Source organism: Astyanax mexicanus, chromosome 15 (genome assembly GCF_023375975.1).
Source record: "Astyanax mexicanus isolate ESR-SI-001 chromosome 15, AstMex3_surface, whole genome shotgun sequence".
Classification (NCBI taxonomy): domain Eukaryota; kingdom Metazoa; phylum Chordata; class Actinopteri; order Characiformes; family Acestrorhamphidae; genus Astyanax; species Astyanax mexicanus.
This window is the reverse complement of record NC_064422.1, coordinates 13,708,797-13,732,500: the sequence shown is the minus strand read 5'-3', so window position 1 is coordinate 13,732,500 and position 23,704 is coordinate 13,708,797. Positions and strand designations below refer to the sequence as shown.

At 39.4% G+C, this 23,704-nt stretch overlaps 2 protein-coding genes across 3 annotated transcripts in view; one reads left to right on the top strand and one right to left on the bottom strand.

Annotated features, from left to right (window-relative positions):
- The window catches only part of dock1 (dedicator of cytokinesis 1), a 280,761-nt gene that overhangs the window by 98,720 nt on the left and 158,337 nt on the right, over positions 1–23,704 (top strand). For both annotated transcript variants that reach the window (XM_049464935.1, XM_049464936.1), the window contains exons 26-27: positions 3,744–3,871; positions 6,254–6,349. In XM_049464935.1, the coding sequence (XP_049320892.1) occupies positions 3,744–3,871; positions 6,254–6,349 (224 nt within the window). The remainder of the gene's footprint in view (positions 1–3,743; positions 3,872–6,253; positions 6,350–23,704) is intronic.
- Positions 16,155–23,704, bottom strand: part of insyn2a (inhibitory synaptic factor 2A) — a 49,477-nt gene continuing 41,927 nt past the window's right edge. The window contains exon 4 of the mRNA XM_022669080.2: positions 16,155–16,446. Coding sequence (XP_022524801.2) covers positions 16,263–16,446 — 184 coding nt within the window. The 3' untranslated portion in view covers positions 16,155–16,262. The remainder of the gene's footprint in view (positions 16,447–23,704) is intronic.

The window sequence follows — 23,704 nt, the reverse complement described above, 5'->3', positions numbered from 1 at the left end:
TGTACTAATTCTCTAATTCACATCATTGGTATGGTTAATTTTCGTTGTAATGTAAAATAAACCAATCAGCATTTCACTAACTCATCATTCCCTTTAAGAGTAGAATCAGGTGAGCTCTGTCTTTGGTGGATTGCTATTGTAACGGTGCAGCTACCTGGACGTGTTCAACAAACTCTTCTCAGCAGAGGAAACTGAGCTGCTGGTTGACGCTGTGAAGGAGCTCCAGCAGCTCATTTATGGGAACAGCAATGTTATTTTATTTACTATTCAGTTTATTGTTGATGTAAAGGTTGGGTTTGTGCTGCTGTGTGTTCATGTGTGTGTAATAAGTGGGGGTGTACGCTCGGCTCGGCACAGCGCCTGTGTTACCGAGATAGCGATGAATGTCTGACTGTTGGCGTCTGTCTAGGTTGTATTCAGTCAATAGAGCTCTTGTGTTTTCTGTTACCAAGATAAACAAGATAAAACTCCAGAAATGTACCTGAACACACCTCATTTCCAGAACACCACGCCCATCAGTGTAGATATATTCAGAAGATCTGATGCTATAGACTGTTGGTGGGTTGTAAGATAGCAATAAGCATCACAACACGTCTTGTGTAGAGTGTAATATAGCAGGGGGCTGCTTTATTTGTGCCGTTTCTCTGGTTGTTTCACTGCAGAGCAGTCTGTGTGGACGAAGTTGTATAATAAGCTTTAATTAATGCTGGTGTAATTAAGATTTCCCTGTTTGTCTTTGGCCAGTGCATCGTGCCTGACATTATCACACATTAGTTCTGCAAATGAAGCCGTTAGTGGGACAAAATATTTGCTAAAAGGAGGTTTTCTGCTAAAATTGCTTGTTTGTCTTTTGATATTTAAGAAACATTCAGTCTGTCTGTCCTGCAGAAATAAATGTTAGAATTTGGACTGCAGCAACAGCCAATTAAAAAGTATCAGTGGTGTTTCTCAGTAGGATAATTCAGCACTGTTACATTAACAGCACATTTAAACCCTTTTAAACATTCGCTCACTGCTTTCATTACTGCAGCAGCACTTCTGATTTTAAAAGCTGGAAACATAAATTCTGTTGGCATTACAGTTCTAAACTCGAGTCTTTCTCTTTCTTCTTTCTTTCTTTCATTTGTTTGTTTGTTCGTTTACTCCACTAAACACCTTAAACCCTTAAAGGCCTGCAATCTGTACTTCATTTTCATTTCCTTCTATTCCTTCTCTTCCTTCTAAACGACACTCATTAGTTCTATAACAATTACCAAATTATTAGCAGTAACTACTGAATCACTACTTAGATGTGAAATAATTAATGATACTGAGTAATAATAGTATATACTGAATAATTTATAGTAGATATGAAATAATTGACAGTAGTTGCTAAATAGTTCATAATTTTAGCTAAACAATAGTAAATTTCCTTCGGGATAAATAAAGTATCTATCTATCTGTCTATCTGTCTATCTGTCTGTCTATCTGTCTATCTATCTATCTAGTAGATACTAAATGATTACTAGCTGAATAATTAATAGTATAAGCTGAATACTTGTAAGTATTTTCCGATTTATAGTAGTGGCTAAACAGTTAATAGTAGATATTAAATAATTCATAGTATAAGCTGAATGATATGTAGTAATTACTGAATAAGGCATAGTAGTTGGAAATAATTCATAGTGGACAATGATTAATTGATTGTAGTTAATTCATATTTTATCGGACAATTAATAACTAAATAATTACTAAAGACTTTAAAGTAGATACTGAGTAATTCATAGTTAATACAGAATATTTGAGTATGAGTGCAGTGATGATACAGTGTATTATTTTTGTATATAAAATAATATAACAGTTTGATGTTTAAGCCCAGTTTTATTAGTTTAAGCTGTAATTCTGAGCTCCTGCAGTGGACGGGTGTCACTGATCCTGGGTCAGCTGCTGTCCTGCACACCCGGATCTCGATTTTGGGGCAAAAAGAAAGTAAAGTATGGCTCTGTTAGGTGTAATATTATAATATGTAGAAATCCATCTTTCCTGTCTCTTCTGTGGTTCAAGCATCTCATTTTCTGCATCCGTACAGAATAATCATCCCTCAGAATGGGTTTAGTTACAGTTTAGTGAAGAGTTAGGAGAACATCTGCCACTGGAATCGGATCCTCAGGCAAATTGCATTTATCACTTACCTGAGACTCTGAGCCAGCATCCTTATCTCTGGAGATCAGTCTGTGCACTGCAAAAAATCCATTGGCAAAAACTAGACAAAATATACGTAAATTGAGACATAAATGCTTAAATTAAACAACGAAATCTGAAGTGAGCAATTTTTTTTTAGTAAGATTTTTTAAAATAAGCAATCACCAAGTATTAAAATTAGTGAAATAAGCTTAAATCAAGCAAAAAAAAAAAATCCTTATTTTGTTTCAGAATAACTTGACTAGTTACTTTTTGGGCTTATTTTAAGTCTAAATTACTTAAAATAGGGTCTAAATAAGATTATATTTCTAAAATAAGTAAAACTATCTTACACTTTTGATGCTTAGTAAGACAAAAATTCTAATCAGAGAAAAAAAAAAGATGTTTTGCCTTGAAATTTGATAATTTCACTTGCTAAGATTAATATTTTTGCACTGTGTCTCACGTTTTGCTCCTCTGCTGATTGGTTCTCCACGTGTGAAGGAGGCGGAGCTTGTGAGGAGATGGTGCTGCAGTTTCTCATCAGGTGTTGTAGTGCAGCAGCGTGTTCCTGTTTGATTATAGCTGTGCGCATGGGGGGGGGGAGGGGGGGGCAGGGCAGGGCTGCTGCTGATGGGTGTCTGTTAGCTGGAGCATGATATTGCCTGAGAATGAATCGTGGCAGTGAAACGAAGCGCTGGAGAAACAGGGTGATGAATGTTTGTGGGATCAGCTGCAAAATGTTGAAAGAGGTTTTTGATGGCAGCCCTCCGTCATTGAAGAGTTTCAGCCAGACAGAGTGAAAAACACGTGAAGTTTAAATCTGCAGTGAAATAAAGTCCTTATTTAGAGTCTGTAAAGAAATAACAGTGTAAACTTGTGTATTTTTGTTCCAAAGCTTAATTAATTAATCAATAATACACTAGAGGGAGTGCTATATGGCAGAGTACGTAGATCTGCACAGCAGTTCTGATATTGCAGGTTATGGCACAAACCTTGAGTGTATTATTGTGATTATACCACAGTTCCATTATCACTGTTTATTATAAGATTTTAAAGAGTTAAAGAGGAGGAGAAAATAGCATCTTGTTTGGTTATAAAAACTCCGCCAGTTAAAATAGTTCCATTGCTGCTCTGTTTGTAGCTGCTCTGTTTGGTTTGTAAGCGCTGCATCGTTGCTAGGTTACCTGTATCTGGCAAAGTAATACATGGATATTTATTCCATTTATTTACAGTACACTTAGGCTGAAGCATTAGCATTAGTGGCTACAGGCCGAAAATGCTCACCTCCCAACGGCAAATGATCTAGCGCTTAGTGCAGTTAGCGGCTAATGCTAATACTGCTGGAGAACTAAACTGAATCTCCTGTATAACTCTGTACTTCAGTAGAGTGTCTTTACTACTCCTTAATACCTGACTGATAGAATTCATACATAAGGAGCACCGGATTATAAGGAGCGCTGATAATTTTTGGTAAAATTAAAGGATTTTAAGTGTGAATTATAGTGAGAAAAATACAGTAATGATGTTAAATAGTATTATTACTGTCTGACTCTAGTGTGTGTGTGTGTGTGTGTGTTCAGACTGCAGAGAGATCCTGCTGCCGCTGATGACGGATCAGTTGAAGTTTCACTTGGAGCATCATGAGGAGCTGGAGGCTTGTTGCCAGCTGCTCAGCAACATACTGGAGGTGCTGTACAGGAGTGATGTGGTGAGTGCACACACACACACTATACACACACACACACAGTGTGTAACAGTGCAATTGTGTCACTGTCCAAATAGTTATAGAACTGACTCTATACACACACACATTTCTGCACAGTGCCGAGTGCCTACAGTCCCCTGAACACAAACAGATTTGCATGCGATCCTGTCCTGCTGTGTGTAGAGAAAGTTTATGCACATATACACACACACTCAGGACACACACACACACAGCATGCAGCACTGAGTGTGTGTGGCAGAGGAAAAACACAGTGCCACTCAGACCCTGTGCTGCACGCTGTGTGTCCCAGTCTCCATTTAATTACCCAGACACCCACTCTCTGCACATTACAAACAAATGATTATTTCATGCACGGCTTGCTCCATAATTCAGCTCAGAGCTTCACTTCACTGTTTACATCCTCTTTCTTCCTCTCTTTTCTGCACTCGTTCTCACAGCCTTTCTCATGAATTCTCTCTCTGTCTCTTTTCCTTTCTCTCTCTGTCTCTATTTCTCTCTGTCTAACTCACCATCACCTCTCTCTTTCTCTCTCTTTGTGTCTCTCTCTCTGTCTCTTTCTCTCTCCGTCTCTTTTTCGCTTTCTCTCTCCGTCACTTTTCTCTCTCTCTGTGTCTCTCTCTCTCTTTTTCTCTTTCTTTCTGTATCACTTTCTGTCTCTTTCTCTCTCCATCTATCTGTTTCTCTATTTGTTTTTCTCTCTGCTTCTTTCTCTTTCCCTCTCTCAGTTCAGTTCAACAGTGCTTTATTGCCATGAATGTATGAATATGCCAAAGCATATAATTTCTCTTTCTCTTTCTGTCTTTCTCTTTCTCTTTCTCTTTCTCTCTCTGTATCTCTCTCTCTCTCTCTTTATTTCATTTTGTTGCCACAAGTCTTTTTAGTCATCAAGGCGTCTTTGAACAGCTAGACTGACGTGCGTGTCTGCGTGTCCCGATTGATGGAGTTTACTTGTTTCAGCCTCTTTATTCTTTAGTGTGAGTGTGTGTGAGTGTGTGTGAGTGTGTGTGAGTGTGTGTGAGTGTGTGTGAGTGTGTGTGAGTGTGTGTGAGTGTGTGTGAGTGTGTGTGAGTGTGTGTGAGTGTGTGTGAGTGTGAGTGTGAGTGTGAGTGTGAGTGTGAGTGTGAGTGTGAGTGTGAGTGTGAGTGTGAGTGTGAGTGTGAGTGTGTGTGACAGCATTATTGCGTAAGTCTCACGTCATCACCGCTCTTTCCCTGCCTTTTTAACTCTGTGTGTTTATGGGGGTTTGTGGGATTGCAGGTTTAATAATTCACTCACGTCTGGGAGTTGAATTTTAGATGGATTTCCCTGCTGAGACTTTCTCCAAACTCTAACGTCACGCCGCTCTGCCTCGTTACCAGAAATAAATTAAACACATTCCCTATGCTAGGAAACATTTAAAACAACACTACAAACAAAGCTTACCTTAAAATATCATCTTTAATATCAGAATTATGTTGATTCTCCTCTGACTCTATAGGGTGGACTAGCCACTTCCCTCCAGACCCTAAAGCTGCTACTGCACTGAGTAACTGGTGGAGCTGCACTGTTTAATGCTGTGTAACCTGAGTTGTATTAGTGTAAAATCCTGTAATATTACTCTAAACTCTCAGTCCCAACTCTTGTCTCACATCATGCTGCTTCTGTGTCTCTCAGCTTGTCCAGAAATGTGTGTGTAAAGCTTCTCTTTTGAGGTGGCTCAAAGTGTGAATTGTATTTACAGCAGTGGTGTAAAACTATAAATTGCACTCCACATTTGTAGGGGGAGCCAAAGAGCTGTGAAAAAATCTCAGATACTTAAAGTTGCACCCATTGCTGATACAGATGTGCAAATAAAAAATAAAAAAACACACAGCTTGTTTAGTGCCTGTAGAGAAGTGCAACCAAAACATTAGGACTCTCTGGAACAATAAAGATGATCTTATTGGCAACAAGTCTCGATGCCATGTGTATACTAGGGGGGTATAAAGCCCCACTAAAAATAATTTCAAATAAAATAAAATAAATTATACCCTTTTGATAAGCAGTAAAGATTCTTCGTTATTAAGAATATTAAAATAATTGGAATGGGAATATAAAAGCATGTATAAAGCATTGTTTATAACTAAGTTATTGTATCAGTTTATTGATGGTAGGTTCTCCTTACTAAGTAAAAATCAAAGTTAATGCAAATTTAATTGAATTTTTAGTTTTTTAATACTTTTTTATACTTTTAATTATTATTTTTTGTGTGGTTTTGAGTAAGAATTAAACCGTGTAGAAGCAGATGTCTCAATACTAATTAAAATATGACATAATTGTATATAATATAATGAAAAACTAATGATTTCTGTGTGTGTGTGTGTGTGTGTGTGTGTGTGTGTGTAGGGTCACACTCAGCTGCATGTTCAGATCATTATGGAGAAGTTGTTGAGGACGGTGAACAGAACCGTGATCTCAATGGGTCGAGACTCTCTTCTCATAGTAAGTCTGATTATTATTATTCTACATCTCTCTCTCTCTCTCTCTCTCTCTCTCTCTTTCTTCCTTTTTTGTTAGATTTCAGTTTAAATCTAATGTTCTCCTCCTCTGGATGAGTTTCTCCGTTGCTGATATCCGGGTCGTGTTCTGCTGGTGTATTATGGAGTTATGATGTAAGTCTGAAGTGGAGAAATTTACTCAGCATTAGTTCATCAGGGCAGCTCTCAATTTCTCATAGCGAGGGTTAATAATGCAGCATTCACACACACACACACACACAGCGCTCCATTCTCCTGCTTTTATTACGTTTTTCTGGATGTGAGACACACACACACTCTCATATATACACACACTGCGGTGAATGATCAGTCTGTTATTGTTAGCTGAACTCTAGTCCCCTTCTCTACTGCAGTCTCATGTCAATTACTATACAAATCATTCACTGCAGAAATGCACTCTCATTCTCCCTCTCTCTCTCTTTCTCCCTCTCTCTCATTCTCTCTCTCTCTCTCTCCCTCTCTCATTCTCCCTCTCTCTCTTTCCCCCTCTCTCTCATTCTCTCTCTCTCTCCCTCTCTCTCATTCTCTCTCTCTCTCATTCTCTCTCTCTCTCCCTCTCTCATTCTCTCTCTCTCCCTCCCTCTCTCTCTCCCTCTCTTTTTCATTCTCTCTCTCTTTTTCATTGTCTCTCTCTCTCCCCCCCTCTCTCTCTCTCATTCTCCCTCTCTCTCTTTCTCCCTCTCTCTCATTCTCTCTCTCTCTCCCTCTCTCATTCTCCCTCTCTCTCTCCCTCCCTCTCTCTCTCCCTCTCTTTCTCATTCTCTCTCTTTTTCATTCTCTCTCTCTCTCCCCCTCTCTCTCTCTCTCATTCTCCCTCTCTCTCTTTCTCCCTCTCTCTCATTCTCTCTCTCTCTCCCTCTCTCATTCTCCCTCTCTCATTCTCCCTCTCTCTCTCATTCTCCCTCTCTCTCTCATTCTCCCTCTCTCTCTCATTCTCTCTCTCTCTCTCTCATTCTCTCTCTCTCATTCTCTCTCTCTCTCTCTCCCTCTTTCTCATTCTCTCTCTCTTTTTCATTCTCTCTCTCTCTCCCTCTCTCTCTTTCTCATTCTCTCTCTCTTTTTCATTCTCTCTCTCTCTCCTTTTCTCTCCCTCCCTCTCTCATTCTCTCTCTCATTCTCCCTCTCTTTCATTCTCTCTCTCTCTCCTTTTCTTCCTCTCTCATTCTCTCTCTCTCTTGCTTTCTTTCTCTGCAACACACACACACACTCTCACACTTTCAGTAGTAATTTCAGCACTCTGTTTGCTGTATTACTTGTGCAGCCTCTTTAATTAATCTGAATGTAAGAGCTTGTTGAAGAGATGGGAATGGATATGCACTCTTGATTTTTTTATTTTTTTTGCTATTTATTTATTTTATTTTTTCTTTCTAAAGACAGAAATTGATTTTTCCTCCCTTCCTTAACAAAATATCATGTTTCTTTTCTTTATTGGATTCTGAATATGAATGTATCTGTATGTGGATACCCATTTACTGGTCAGGTATAGTCTGAGTCAGAATAGAAATGCTCCAAAATGACAACATACCCAGTTTTAAGTTTAAGCAAGAACTGTTCTGAGTTATGTCAAAAGCAGGAGTTAGTTTTGTGTCCCGTGACTTTTGTCACATCCCATAGTAGCTATAGAACACTGCTGTAACCTGTGAGTATCCATATTCAACACAAGAGTATGTGGCCACTTGCGTCTGTTTACAGGGACAGTTCTTGCCAGATACAGCCTCTCACCTTCATTACCACCCACAGCGCTGTCCACCCTGGGTAGTAATGCCTTTAATAACATATTCCTGATACACATGCATTTATATTGACTGAGGAATGTAAAATTGTCCCACCCCTCTATCAGGATTTATTCCATCTCCCACTATTTATTTTATTTTACACATATTGCAAACCCTTCTGATCAGTTTACGTACTGTGTTTCACTGAGTCCCCTATTCTATTGGCAGTACATTTCAATAGTGAGTAGACAAGCTGTGTGTGTGCATTTGCCAAAGGTGTGATGTGTGCAGGTGTGATGGATCACAGTATAAACCAATAGGGAGTGGGAATGGTATATGTTTATACTTCTCTACATCCAATCACAATCAGATTCTCTCTATCTGGATGGAGAGATTTATCTGGATAGGGGTTTTATTGAACGATGAGAAACCGGAATAAAAACCAGCTGAAATGAAACAGGAGTAACGAGACTGTTTTTATTAAAACGTAAGAAGTAGAAAGTTCAGATAATTGTGTGAAAATGTAAAATAATTACTGAAGTAAAGTTTAGATAATCTGCATTTATACTTAAGTAAGGAAATGAAGTATCTGTATTTACTTACTTCACACCTCTGGCTGTTATTGCATTTAAAGAGGTGTGTGTATAGATATCTGTATGTACAGTGTAGATGTGTGGCTTCATTTGGATGCAGGGGGAGCAGAGCGAGTCGGGCTGACCCACCGGTGCAGTGAGATCAGTTAGCCCGTGTTCTGATAGGCTGCTCTTGCTGCTGCCATCCTTGACTTTTTCAGTGCCACCCACCTTATGCATGTTAATCTCTCTCAGCCTTCCTCCTCCTCCTCCTCCCTCTATTTCTTTTTCCCTCCCTTTTCTCTTTATCCCTCCCCTCCTCCCTCTCTCCCTCCTCTCTTGTTTTTCCCTGCAGAATCTAATGTATTCTGTGTTAGCAGTGTAGACATTCACCCCTTATGACTCCCCGTAAATCCCAGCCGCTGAAATCCTAATGTAAGGATCATATAATGCAGCTTGTGCTTCTCTAGAGAGCCGTTCTGCTGCACATTCCCTGTGCTGACCCCTGCTCTCCAAGGCTTTGCAGTAAATCCTACCCTACTATAAGTGGAAAATGCATGCTGGCCGCGTGAGCCGTGCCGGTTTAAGGCATAAAGAATAGCTCCGCTGTCCTTAAGCGGTTAAAGCATTCCATCTTTATTTAATGGCCAATAAGACCTGCTTCAATTTTTAAAGCCCCAGTGCCACAGATAGTATTGGGCTGCATTGCACAAATGTGCAGGTTTGGGTTTATCTGTGATGCTTGGAATGCTTTCGTTATTATTTGTTATTTGTGTGTTTTAGAGTTTGTATATATATATATATATATATATATATATATATATATATATATATATTTAATGGAGATGCATCTGGGTGTTTTTCTTTATATTGCATCAATGTTTCATGATCATTGGCGATAGAAATGCTTTAAATTGACTTTGAATACATACATACTGAACAAAATTAGGCTACAATAGTATTAGGCTACAATAGTGCTGGACGATTATGGCCTACAAAAAGAATCGAATAATCAATTTTGGAATCCACTCAGTCCTCAAAGGAATGTTTAGAAAATATGCTCATGTTGGTCTGTGGGAGGCACCGCTTACCAAACTTAAACAGATAAACACTTCAGAAATGAGGAGCGTTTTTGGATATTTTAGATTAAAAAGATAAAATGTCTGTATGTAAAATCGTGATTACTCCATTTTGAAAGTCGCATTAACACTGTCATTCAAATTAATTGTGAAATTTGCCCATTTTACACTGACCTGTGGCGGATATCTGATTTTGAGTCACGTGTCTTTTTTTACACCGTTAATTCTAGGCAGAAGACGCCGGTCACCATCATTACCACATCATTTACTGCTCTTTACTTTTTGGCACATGAATTTTTATTTCTATTATTCCATGTTTTTTCATTCCACTCTGCTATCTGAAAATAAATTGGAATGGACAGAATAAGAAGTGGTGTTTGTTCTATAAAAGACTATCAGTAACTCTGAATACAGATTATTTGTGTTCAGCATTTCTCTCATTGCGCTGCAGCGCTAAATCTAATTAACCAGCGCTAATTATTCTCTGTTTGTAATGAGATATGTAGCTTGTTAGTGTTACAGAAGTGCTGATGATTTATTTTCACAGCATTAAAAATTGTGTGTGTGTGTGTGTGTGTGTGTGTGTGTATGCGTACATAACTGTGCAGATGTTTAAGGAACATGAGCTCGTTATTATAATTGATTTATCTCAGCAATAAAAGAGTTTGTACTATAAAAATCCAGATCCCATTAAAACATGCGGGTAAACAAATACAATAAAAATGAAGAGGAATTTCTCGTTTCTGAAGGAAGAAACAGATTTTCTAAACTTGTCTGAAGAACAAAGCTCAGGTCCAGGTTTCTCCCCTCAGCCAGTTCCATCAGCAGCTCACCTGATTTAATTAATCATTAAACTCTGATTTACCGAACCAGGTGTTGAAATGATGATGGATATAAATAATACTAGATTTCCGGTTCAAAGAATGCATTATAAAGAGCATTACCACCCGCAGTGGACAGCAGAGCAGTGGGTGGTAATGATGGTGACCAGCAGTGTGAACAAGCCTCTCCAGCAGAACCTACATCCATATTCAGTGCAAGACTGGACCCAGTTCAGAGTCTCCAGTTTGTTCAGGAAATTCAGAGTATCCAATTTTTAGAACAATTTAGAGTATCTGATTTGTCTGGAAAATTTAAAGTCTCCAGTTTAGAGTCTCCAGTTTAGAGTCTCCAGTTTAGAGTCTCCAGTTTAGAGTCTCCAGTTTAGAGTCTGCAGTTTAGAGTCTGCAGTTTAGAGTCTGCAGTTTAGAGTCTGCAGTTTAGAGTCTGCAGTTTAGAGTCTGCAGTTTAGAGTCTGCAGTTTAGAGTCTGCAGTTTAGAGTCTGCAGTTTAGAGTCTCCAGTTTAGAGTCTCCAGTTTAGAGTCTCCAGTTTAGAGTCTCCAGTTTAGAGTCTCCAGTTTAGAGTCTCCAGTTTAGAGTCTCTGCTCTAGAGTCTTCTAATCTGGATACTCCATGATTTTGGATTGTGGGAGGAAACCCACACAGACACGAGGAGAATAGGTAATCTCCTCTCGGATAGGGACTTGAACCCAATACCCAGCGCTGGGAGACGAACATGCAAACCACTAAGTCACTAAGGCAGCGCGGCGCCTGTAGCATGTTAGCGTTTTACACTGTGTTTATTTATCAAATTTACACATTGGGATTACACTAGTGCCGTGTCCCAATATACACATTTCTGAATCTTAATATACCGCCATCGGCACACAACTCCCCCATCACTGTGTGTGTGTGTGTGTGTGTGTGTGTGTGTGTGTGTGTGTGTGTGTGTACGCTGCAGCAGCCCCCCCATCCCCACCCCCCCGCACCGTGTCCTTGCTCGTCACTCCTCAGATTCAGATTTATGCATTAAGGTTCAGCGTTTGGCTTCTGCTGTATGAGCGCAGAATTCAGATCACACACCCAGCACGAGTCCTGCATGCAGATCTGACTCTACAGTTGTTCTGCTTTAACCTCTGTGCTCTCTCTCTCTCTCTCTCTCTCTCTCTCCCTCCCTCCCTCCCTCTCTCTCCCTCTCTCTCTCTCTCTCTCTCTCTCTCTCTCTCCCATTACAGGACCTGTACTTTGCGGTTTCCTTCTTCTTTCATCTGCTGACTCCCATATCATGTCTTTACTGCTTTAATGCTTCATATGTCCTTTATTCCTTTTCGTATATGATTTTAAATAATAGATTAAATAGAATAATATTCATGTATTCAAAAGCCTGAATAACGCACCCTTGACCTTGTTCCCTTTTTAATCTCTGCTTTTTAACCTGGTTGACTTTGCTTTTCTTTCTGTTCGTCTGTTAATCAGGCTTTTGTGCGTGTTCTCTTTCTCACTCATTCGTCTTTATTCTGTAATAAATGTTTAAGAACGGCTCCGGTTTGTCTGCAGTGGGGGGGGGGGGGGGGGTGCGCTGTACTGACTGCTGCTGCTGGTGGATAAAGCAGTGCGTTATGTTGTTTTAACACTGAAAGTCTGAGTTATTGGAGCTGGGAATAACGTTATGTCCACAAATTCATTGATTTCCAGTTAAAAATTTTGGTGTTCCTATACTATTTCTAAATTCATTAGCTAAAGACTTTGAAGCTTGGTTCAAAAATTGGTTGGTTTGGCAGATTTATACCAGTGTTTTTGGTAAACCCAATCATTGTCCAAGAAACAGTTTAAGTCTATTTTTAAATAAGACAGATGTTTTAGATGGTTAAAAGTTTCTTGAGGAATTTTTAGTTGTTTTTTTTCCAATTTAAAGCTGTGGAGAAACCTCTTAATGGGCTTTAAGGGAGAATTTTCCTGTAACAGTGAGCTAGTTCTTAAACTCCTAGAAGTTTCTGAAGGTTTTCATAATTTTAACAGTGTACAAACTGCATACTATGTAGGGCAGAGGGAGTGATTTGAGACAGGGCCTCACAGAGAAAACAATTAATTCTTTCATTGTTAGCATTGTCTAAGGTTAGTGTTGTTTGCAGTGTAACAGTTGATTATAATTCATTAAGAAAACGTGTCCAACACAGATAGAAGTTGGACAGTACTGTCTCTACAACTAATTTAATGAAATAAAAATATAGAAAGTGCCAATAAACTGAAACATTGCTTCTATTACGCTTTTACTGCAGTTAATGTTCAGGGCAGCCATATTGGATTCTGAACTCATGGTTAGCGAGTTCTTTGGGTAGATTTCATTTAAAACTGACTTTTTACTCTGAACTTTGTTGGGTATGTTCAGTAATTTCTGTTTTTCTCTTGAGAATGCAGTCAGAAACAGCAGTTAAAATGATATCTCGACACTCATTTTCTCATTATGACAAGATCAGGTTGTTTGTTTCTCAGGTTTTATTTTGTGTATTAAATTGCTTTGCTTTAAAAACAGTATAAAATGCACAATATTGCACATAGTGAATCAATTGCACTTCTTTAAGGTACAGGTAACATCTAGGTCTCTCTTCACGCTACCATAGAAGTACTGGAAAAAATAAAATCCTTTGAAATTGAGGATAAACACTGAGATAAGATAATGAGATTTTTTTTCTAGCTGTCAGAAAACAGACTGTAATGTGTGGGGAGCGTGAGATTGGGTTTGATGAGCAGAACGGTAAGGCTGTTATACATCAGTGGAAATGTGAAATATTTGCACACAGTGATCTTTGTATTTCCCATTCAAATCCTGGGTCATGCTGCTTTGGCATCAGCAGCCAGACTCTGAGAGACCGGAATTGTCCGGACTCTTGCTGATGTATCAGAGCTGGGGATCTGGCGCTTTCCTCCGAGCTTATAGATGCTGAGTAATGCTACATTGGCTGCAGTGGGAACAGAGGTGGTGGCTGATTCACATAAACCCTCGTAGAGTTAAAAGCAATGCAAGAAAACATAAAAAAAAATTACATTGAAGTTTAACTTATTTTTCCCTTTTGTTTTAAGCATTTAAAAACTTGAAAACACTCCTAGTTTTGAGAAGAGACTGTGTTAAATCATGTAGTGTCTGAAAGTTAGATGGAGCTTTCTATCAGATTGCTAAAATTAGATCAGGCAGATTTTTGATCAGGCAGGTCATGAACTTGGTGATCATGAACTGTCTGCATGGTGATGCTGCTGTTTCACAACCTGCACTGTTTAAAGTAAAAGTTTCTTGATACATTTTTAGTTTTTGTTCTGTTTAAAGCTGTGTAGAAACCTCTTAAGGTGCTTTGAGGATCTGTTTTTGAAAGCTTAATGGCTTTCAAGCAACACATTCTTCTAAAAACAGTTTCATTAAGGCTCCTCGAAGCATTTTAAAGGGTTTCATCACAGTTTTAAACTAAGAGAAGCTAATACTTTTAACAGTGAATGAAATGCACTGCATAGTGGAGAGTGAGCGATTTGAGAGGAGGCCTCACAGAGGAAACACTTCATGCTGCTTTTTTTATTTTAGTTTTAATTGAGCTTTCAGTCAGATTTGACTTTCTGCAAGATTTGGTATGAAATGCTTTGTCTGTGTGTATATGTATTTTAAATACCTTTCTAAAATGTGTAACTAAATATTTTAAGTATTTAAAAAAGAAAGTATGTGTAACAGCGTTAGTCCTGATTCTGGTTATTTGGGTTTGTGGTCTACAGACTGATCTGTTCATCCTTGTGAAATACATCCTTTTAAGATATATTTCATCTATTTGTCTCTGAGAACATGTACCATTCCCAGAATACCCTAATGCCCGGATGTGTTAGTGTATATGAGCCCTGGAGATGTTCTGATTAACCCTGATCAAGATCCTCTACCACTTACACAAACCTGGACTCAACCTGCCATGTTATTCCAGAAGAACGCTGTTCTTGATGTTCTACAAGATGAATATTCCTTATTTAAAAGTAAAAGCTTGTAAAGTTTGCTTTAAAAGAGTGCTGGTTCAATCACTTTTACAGATGATGGAACTCTATAGTGTGTAGAAACCATGAAGACTTTAACACTTTGGAATTAAGTTGATCTTAATTGAAGATACAGATGATGAGGACTACTTTGGATGTTCCGAAAACCACCACAACCCCCTTCTCTCACATCTGACCACCATACTCACACTCTCCAGCCTTTTTCCAGATATTCTGCAGTACGTCATTATACTGGTTAAATGTGGTTTCTGCAGAATCAGTGTGTTTAACATGTGAGATTATTTTCCACCGTGGAGAAAAGCTGATGGTGGCGTTTATTTCCGTATTCTTTATTCCTCATGGAGAGAATTTTGCTTCTGAGCTGAATGTTTGTCCTCTTCATCTGTTGAAGATCTTCATTTCCCCCAAACCCCCCCCCCCCCCTTCATTTGAACTTTTTAATAATCCAGTAAACACTAAAGCAAGATACGTTCATACAGTGCATGTTTATAAAATCTGAATTTTAATTTAATACTTGATATTAAGAATATAGAAAAATAAGTGATACTCATTTGATCTTTTAAATTAGTATCTCAAAGTTAGTAGCTGTATAGATCTTCAGAAACTTCAGGGTTTATATAGAAAGTTGATACGTACAGAAGTGTGAAACCTTATTTTCTAGTCGTTTTCATTCAAACAGGAATGTCCTTTTTTTTTCTTTCTTTTTTTTTGGAAATTATTCATTTCATTCGTTTTTTTTTTTTTTCGTTCCTGTTTTTCTACATTCCTGTGTTGCGTTGAGTCCCGTTTCTCATCTCTAATAGAATCTACTGAGTGTTGTTGTGCTTTTATTCGTAATGCTGAAATGATCCAAGTCCAGTCTTGTTTCAGTCCGTGAGGGAAGGATTTGCTTTTTCTCTCTTTTTCTCTCTTTTTTTCTTTTTTTTTAGTCCAAGTGCGTGAAAATTATTATTTTTCCCATTTTGTGAGACCGAGAGACCAAAATCCAGTATATCCATGATACAGATGGACGAAGAGCAAACTAAAACTCAGTAAATAAATAAATAAATAAATCAACAAATAAATAAATCAGTAAATAAATAAATAAATAAAATGGAAGGGCGGTCAGGCCCTGTTAATAAACTGAGCAGTAAATAGAGATATCGCTCTCCAGTCATGTGTGTAGAATCGCTAGTGTGTAGATTTGATTTCCTGTGTATTTAAACGAATGAGGTTAAGCCAGGTTAATCCAATCTCATTTCTCACCTTGCTGATCTGCAAATAGAGGGATTTCACGCTCCGTTTGGGGAAATTAGTCCAAAAATATTCTCCTGTCCAAATTGGGAAATGCAGTCCCCGTAGGATCCCTCCTTTTTGTTGTTTGTTTGTTGTTGTTTGTATTTCAAGGTGAACTCTGGGACTTTATAACCGGGTTCACTGTCCAGAATCCGAAATATACGATGATTTTATTATTTCATTTTTATTTATTCCTTATTACTTTTCTTCAGATGTAGAATCTCTCTTTTTCATTTCACTCTTTAAAGTGTGATGAGAAGAACGATAAAATGCGGAAACTCCAGAAAGAGTGAGAGAGAGAGGGAGGAGAGGAGGATGCTGGAGAGAGTGTGTGCGTGTCCTTTCATAAGAACCAGATCTTAATCTTAATCTTTCATAAGAACCAGAGTTTCCAGCGCGCGTGTTTCTTGGCCTCGGCTTTGGCCTTGCGTTTGGGCGTGGAGGTGTACGCCTCCTGGGGGTAAGGCAGCGAGGCGAAGGGCGAGTCCTCCGCTGAACACAACCTCTTCATCAGCGGCTGCAGCTTATCCTCCTGCTGCTTAAAATCCAGCTCCACACTGCAGAGAGAGAGAGAGAGAGAGAGAGAGAGAGAGAGAGAGAGAGAGAAGTTAGTTTTCATATTACACACAGTAGCAGCACCGCTGTACGCTGACCCTCATTGGGTTCAGTTGTTTTCAGCAGCAGAGCAGTTTACTGGTGTTGAGTAGCAGAGTGGAACGTGGTGAGTTACCACAAAAAAACTATAGTGACTAAAATTAATGATTAGTGAATCTCCTGAGCCAGAGATTCACAAAGTTTTTAGACCATGTTTCACCAATAACCAAATTAAAATTAACTGTAGTGCAGAAACTGTAGTGAACTGTTGGTTGATAGAGCAGATCTTGTGGTGTTCCACAGGGTTTTACTGTAGGACCAATCAAACTTTATAATGTTAATAATGATAAAACTGTAGTTCTGAGAGTGAAGGACTGAAGTGTATACAGCTTCTAACGGCTAAAAACTAAACAAACTGTCTCTCTGTGCATCTGTGTTTGTCCCTGTGTGCGTGCGCGTGTGTGTCTGTGCACTCGTGTCTCTCTGTGTGTGTGTGCCTCTCTCTGTGTCTGTGTGTGTGTGTGTCTCTTTGTGTGTGTGTCTCTTTGTGTGTGTGTCTCTTTATGTGTGTGTCTCTTTGTGTGTGTGTCTCTTTGTGTGTGTGTCTCTTTGTGTGTGTGTCTCTTTGTGTGTGTGTCTCTTTGTGTGTGTGTGTGTGTGTCTCTTTGTGTGTGTGTGTGTGTGTGTGTCTCTGTGTGTGTGTGTGTGTGTCTCTTTGTGTGTGTGTGTGTGTCTCTTTGTGTGTGTGTGTGTGTGTGTCTGTGTGTGTGTCTGTGTGTGTGTGTGTGTGTCTCTTTGTGTGTGTGTGTGTGTCTCTTTGTGTGTGTGTGTGTGTGTCTGTCTTGTGTGTGTGTCTGTCTTGTGTGTGTATTGTGTGTGTATAGTGTGTGTCTGTGTGTAGTGTGTGTGTGTGTAGTGTGTGTGTGTGTATGTCTGTGTGTAGTGTGTGTGTATATAGTGTGTCTCTGTGTGTGTGTATAGTGTGTGTGTATGTCTGTGTATAGTGTGTGTGTGTGTGTGTTTGTGTGTATGTCTGTGTATAGTGTGTGTGTGTCTGTGTGTGTGTGTCTGTGTGTGTGTGTCTGTGTGTGTCTCTGTGTATTGTGTGTGTATAGTGTGTGTATAGTGTGTATAGTGTGTGTCTGTGTATCTGTGTAGTGTGTGTGTGTGTAGTGTGTGTGTAGTGTGTGTGTAGTGTGTGTCTGTGTATCTGTGTAGTGTGTGTGTGTGTAGTGTGTGTGTAGTGTGTGTGTAGTGTGTGTGTAGTGTGTGTGTAGTGTGTGTGTGTAGTGTGTGTGTCTGTATGTGTAGTGTGTGTGTATATAGTGTGTCTCTGTGTGTGTGTGTGTGTTGTGTTTATGTCTGTGTATAGTGTGTGTGTGTGTGTGTGTGTGTGTGTAGTGTGTGTGTGTGTAGTGTGTGTGTCTGTATGTGTAGTGTGTGTGTGTGTATATAGTGTGTCTCTGTGTGTGTGTGTGTTGTGTGTTTGTCTGTGTATAGTGTGTGTGTGTGTTGTGTGTTTATGTCTGTGTATAGTGTGTGTGTGTGTGTGTGTTGTGTGTGTATGTCTGTGTATAGTGTGTGTGTTCTGTATCACACTTCTTTGATGAGTCATGCTTGTTGAGGTCCTTATTTTCCACATGAATGTTCGTTACTCTGCTCGTCTTAATGTGACCTCAGTGCTGTTCACACAGAGAAACACACACTGAGATGCGTTTGGCCTCTGACCTGACCTACATTTCATTTCTTTACACACACACACACACACACACACACACACACACACAGAGACACACACACAGAGAGAGAAAACTGATGGTGGTGCACCCCGACGCTCTCTACACTGTGTTTACGGCATGGCTGCTCCTCTCTCCCCGGCGTGACTAACGCTCTCTCTGGCAAAACAAGGTATTTTTAGCTTAGTGAATTTTAGCAGCGGGTCACGTGACTCTTCCTTTAACAGATGGTGGGAAATTAACTACCTTTTACCTTGTTTAGCTGTCAGGTTTAGCTTTATACTTAATTAGCACAACATTTAATCAAGAGAGACTAGATTTCTAGATTAGACACTAGATTTCTGTGTGACTTTAATCCTGAAGACAAAACTAATATTAGCAATTCAAAAAATCAACAAAAAAGCTCATTTAGAACTACATAATAGGGTAGCCCTTGTCCTTGTTGCCATTTAAAGCCTGAATCATTGAATAATTTATGGAAATTCAAATTATTTTAAAGTGGGGGTTTAATTTTTCACAGGTCTCTTGTGGAGTAGAGCTTAGATCGTGCCCAAAATATCCAGCCCGACCCAGTCAGAGCCTGTGCATGTTCTGACCGAGCCTGACTCGACCCGCTTCATATGCTGTCATTTTAAGCCCAAGCCCGATTTAAACCCCACATTTCTTTTTAGTAAGTAGAACATTACAAAAAAAAAATAGCTTTTATAAAACATTTTCGGGCTGTTTGAATAAGCGAAATCTGTTCAGAGTGATGTTAAGTAACATTACAACACTGAAGAAGCACAGACCTTTTAGTGTGTAGCTCAGTTGTTCTAAGCCTCAGTTGCTCTGTAGCTCAGTTGGTCTTAAACCCTAGTTGTTCCATTTTCCATGTTGGTCCAGCCCCCTGTTCGCTCAGCCTCCATGTTGGTAAAGTCCCTCAGTAGCTCAGTTGGTCTAACCCATTGCAGTTTGTCTAATCCATGTTCAAAACTCTGTTATTATTCTTTTTTGTTAATTAAAATTAATACAGTTTTATATTATAGGTCCCCTTTATTAAAACCATGCAGAAAAAACAGGAGGAAGAAAGGTACTTTACTGCCGGAGGGCAGCGTAATTCAGAGTCTGCAGCATTTTTTCTTCAGAGTCTAGTTAACAGTCACGGATTGGTTGATTGGTTGTTTTGGGCCGAAATGTCGACATGCTTTTGAGTCGTTGTGCAGGAGAGTGGGAGTCATTTTCTTCACTTTCTGACAGCAGCTTCAGGTGAGCGGTGGCAGAAAGCCTTTTAACACTGTACGCCCCAAATCCCTCTCCAATATATTTCAGGCGCGTGGCGATACGAGAGTTGCTCTGTTTATTTCCGACCCGGGTCTCGCAGGACGTCTTTTCAGATGTAGCATAAAGTCTCTTTTACAAGAGTTTTCCAGCTTAAGAGGAGGGAAAAAAGGCAGTGCATCGCTTTTACGTTTGACCAAGTTTAAACTCCTCTACTCGGCGTTTCAAAAGACGAGCTGTTGGGAAAGGCTATTAAATATACAGCAGCGAGAGCCGCAGTCCGGAAAAAGATGCTGACTGCATTTCTTACATACGAACAAACTCCCATCTTAAAAATAGTGAACTCTGCAACCTGACAAGGTCTGTCTACAACAGGAGATGCTGTGTAGTGTGTGGGTGGGGTGGGTGGGGTGTGTGTGTGTGTGTGTGTGTGTGTGTCTGTGTGTGGTGTGTGTGTGTTTGTGTGTGTGTGGGGGGGGTGTGTGTATGTGTGGGTGTAATAATGAACCGTAGCTGCTCCATTGAGCACTCAGTGTATGGGTTGGGTCTTTCCTCAAAGGCCGAAGGCAATGCTGCTATTAACAAATTAATCACAGCGCAGACCCTTGTAATTATGCCCTTATCAATTCAGTCTTAAACTCGCTGCTGCAGAGCGAGAGAGAGAGAGCGCAAGAGAAAGAGAGAGAGCCTGAGAGCGAGAGAGAGCGCGAAAACGAGAAAGAGAGAGAGAGAGAGAGAATCACTGATATTTATCTGGATAAGGCTGGAGTGGGTGTCAGAAGCTGAATCTTTAAGCTGCTTCACTGAATTGCGCAGTATAACCGATGATGATGATGATGATGATGATGAAGATGATGCCGGCTGCATTATAGCTGTTTATCTCTTCGTCTCTCGCTGGCTTTCTTTGTTCTAAAGCTCTTTAATCCTGTACGTTCTTGACGGATGCAGGCAGCAGAAATTCGTCCTTCAGCCTCAGACACCATTTAGTCCATCTGTCACGTTTATGTAGATTTCTGCTCAAAAGAATAAACGTTACGCTGATGTTCTAAGTGTCGAAATTGGTTCTATAGTTAAAAAAAAGAAAATCTACATTTCTTGAAACACCTTGATGTTCTCAGAGAATAATGGCGAGTGTTAAACACTCACAAACGCACAAACAAAGCACATATACAGCTTACGTTCTGTTGCTGTGAAGTAGTTGTTAGTAGATGTTAGTAGTCATTAGTAGACGTTAGTTGTTGGTAGATGTTAGTAGATGATGGTTAATGGATAGTAAATGATAGCTGCTGATAGTAGACGTTCGTAGACAATGGTAGACGATTCTAGACAATGGTAGACGATTCTAGACATTAGTAGGCTTTAGAAGACGTTAGAAGATTTTAGTAGACGTTAGTAGACGTTGGTAGAGGATGGTAGATGTTAGTAGATGATACTAGATGTTAGTAGACGTTAGTAGACGATGGTAGATGATAGTTGCGTTGGGCAAGACAGAGACTCAAGACATCTGTGCCGCTCCACAGATAAATAAATCTGCTGTCTGTTTTTCTCATCAATCTAAAGGCTAAAGGTTAAACCCTATTCTAGCTGGATTAGGCTTGCCTTGGTTTGTCTTATAATGTTATATTAATGCAGTGTGTGATTTTTATTCACTGAGTGAGTGAGTGAAAAATAACTGTTCAACTGTTCAATATTGTAAATATTTTAATTTATATCTTCTAAAGGGCAACTTCGCATGAGAAGGAGGAAACCATCTTAATCCTTAAATTAGAAATTGCCGTTCCCTTTCCCAAATACAGAGCTTTTAGCTGATGCTCCAAACAGGCCACAATGCAGGCAGTACGGGAATAGAGTTTACCATGCAAAGATACTGTGTGTATAAACAGTGTTTTTAGTGAACTATCTGTGCACTTTCAAAGTTCCCAGCGCTTCGTTTTAAATATCAGAGCTCTCGAAATGCAGAATTCTCACCACACGATTTTAGCCCCTAATTTTTCAGCAGTAAGCTGAAAAATTGCTTTCTTGAAATATTTTGACATTAAAGATCTGAAAAGAAGAAATTCTTCACTAAAAAAACAAGGCTTTAAAAAATCCAATAAAAGCAGGTTACTCTAATCAAACTGCTGCCATCCAAACCGCAGCCATAATATTTATTTGTTGATTCACACATACGTAGAAAAACCTCATCAATCTGATCTCTGTTAGTAGTTGGTGGATGTTTAGCTCTGAGCAGAACATCAGCAGAACATCATTTCTCTTCCTAGTTTTCATGCCTGAGGAAAATGTTTGTCAGCCTTCATTTCCTGATTTAATACTCGCCCGTGCCGGAGAAACTGGAGAACATCAGAGGAGCATCAGTCCAGAACGTGTCAATATTTCATTAGCATCTCGCAGTGGTGGAGAATGCCGGCGCAGAGCGCTATATCTCTCTGGACCTCTCCGTCTCCATCCCTCCATTCTCTCAGACCTGAGCTCCTTCTCCGGGTTCTGCTGTTCCTCCAGACGTTTCTCTTTGATTGCTCGCCTCCTACACCCACAACTGTTGTCAAAAGAAAGAGCCTGGATGTGTTTTGCTGTTTCTAAGCCACTAATTAGAGAAAAGCTTTTGATAGGCGTACGGATCCCCTCTCATTGCCTCCGTCGAGGAGTTAGAAGAGAGGCTTAGTGCAGCTCGCTTTCATGTGGCGTTGTGTTTTTTTCAGAGGGAGCGAATAAGTTTGATCCTCCTCTGCTTTCTCCTCCTGTAAGCTTGTTATTGTTCTTGCCCTGTGCTCTTGGTTTTGTTTAATACGTGGCGACACACTGGGCGGTTAAGGGGTTCTGAAGCTTCTGGCTAATTATTATTGGCTGGGTAAGATCTCCAGTCTGTTGCAGTGGGCTCGTGCCTCTTTGTTTAGGCATTATAAGAATAAATGTGATGCTCCTCCATGTTTACTTTGGTTTAAAACCTTGATCTTCAATTAACTCTTCTACTTTAGGCCGCGCTCGGGTTTCCTTCGTGGGAAATCATTGATCGCCGACTCGTTTGAAGTTGATCCTCTTATAAGTGCAGCCCTAATTAGTCTGCGATTGTTGTTTTATAGGACAAGTCTATTTGCTTGAAGGTCCTCTGAATACTTCAGCAATAATAATTTAGAGTATTATTGGCTCTGCTCTGCTCTGATCGTCTCTACTCTGCACCGGTTTCAATATCACGTTACAGCTTTAACCTAGTGTATTGTTGCGATTGTAATTTTAAATAAAGTTAATATTAGGTTCCAAACACTATTATCAGAATCCTCCTTTCAGTCAGAAAAGTCGAGGAGTTACAAGCGTTTTGCAAAAAATTATTTGAGCGTACAAGCTGTTGTAATTATCCACTACAAACGATGTTCAATATTAAGAGTAAGGGTTGGAGTAAGGGGCAATATGCCCCTAAAATAATATCACAATATTTAATTCTATTTTCGCGATAACAATACTCTTGGCGATATGAATAAAAACACTGATTAAAAAAAATCAAGAATACACTACTGCAGCAAAATGAAAATTAAATTGTATTATTGCATTTGATATGGTTTAATTATTTCAAACCATAGTAATGTAACCTACTTACCCAGTAAGAGGTGAAAAAAAGGACAGGCGGTTTGCTTTTGCTGTTTTTTGCAGCTATAGCTGCACAGCTGCACCAAGAGATGCAGTGTGGGTACGAGAGAGAAGCACGTAGCGCTAATGCTAATGCTTAAAGCAAAAATATGCATGAATTGAGATTTGACCGTTCACATTCATGTCACATGTCTATGAATCGGATACATGTCCGATTTAGGACCACGTATGAAAATTACTCAAATCTGGTTTGAAAAAATTGGGTTTGGCACATTCACACAGCCATTAAAAAATTAGATTTGAGCCACATTGAGCAAAAAAATCATCCATAGCTCCACAGCTCAGTGCTTTATACCCCTCTAGCCCATACCTGGCGTTGGGTTCACAGAATATACTGGTCAATCCGAATGATTATCACACCCTGGATGTTATCTGATAAATAATAAATGATCTGCTTGTTCGCATTGTAGACACACTAATTCACAAAACTCTTATAAGTCTTATAGCAGGGTTATATTTTAATTCAATATAGAACAAAATAAAATATTAAAAACTACTAAGTATTGTTCTCTAAAATATATTTTTTACTCTCTCTTCCCATCTCTCTCTCTCATACTCACACACACATCTCCAAACACAAACTCTC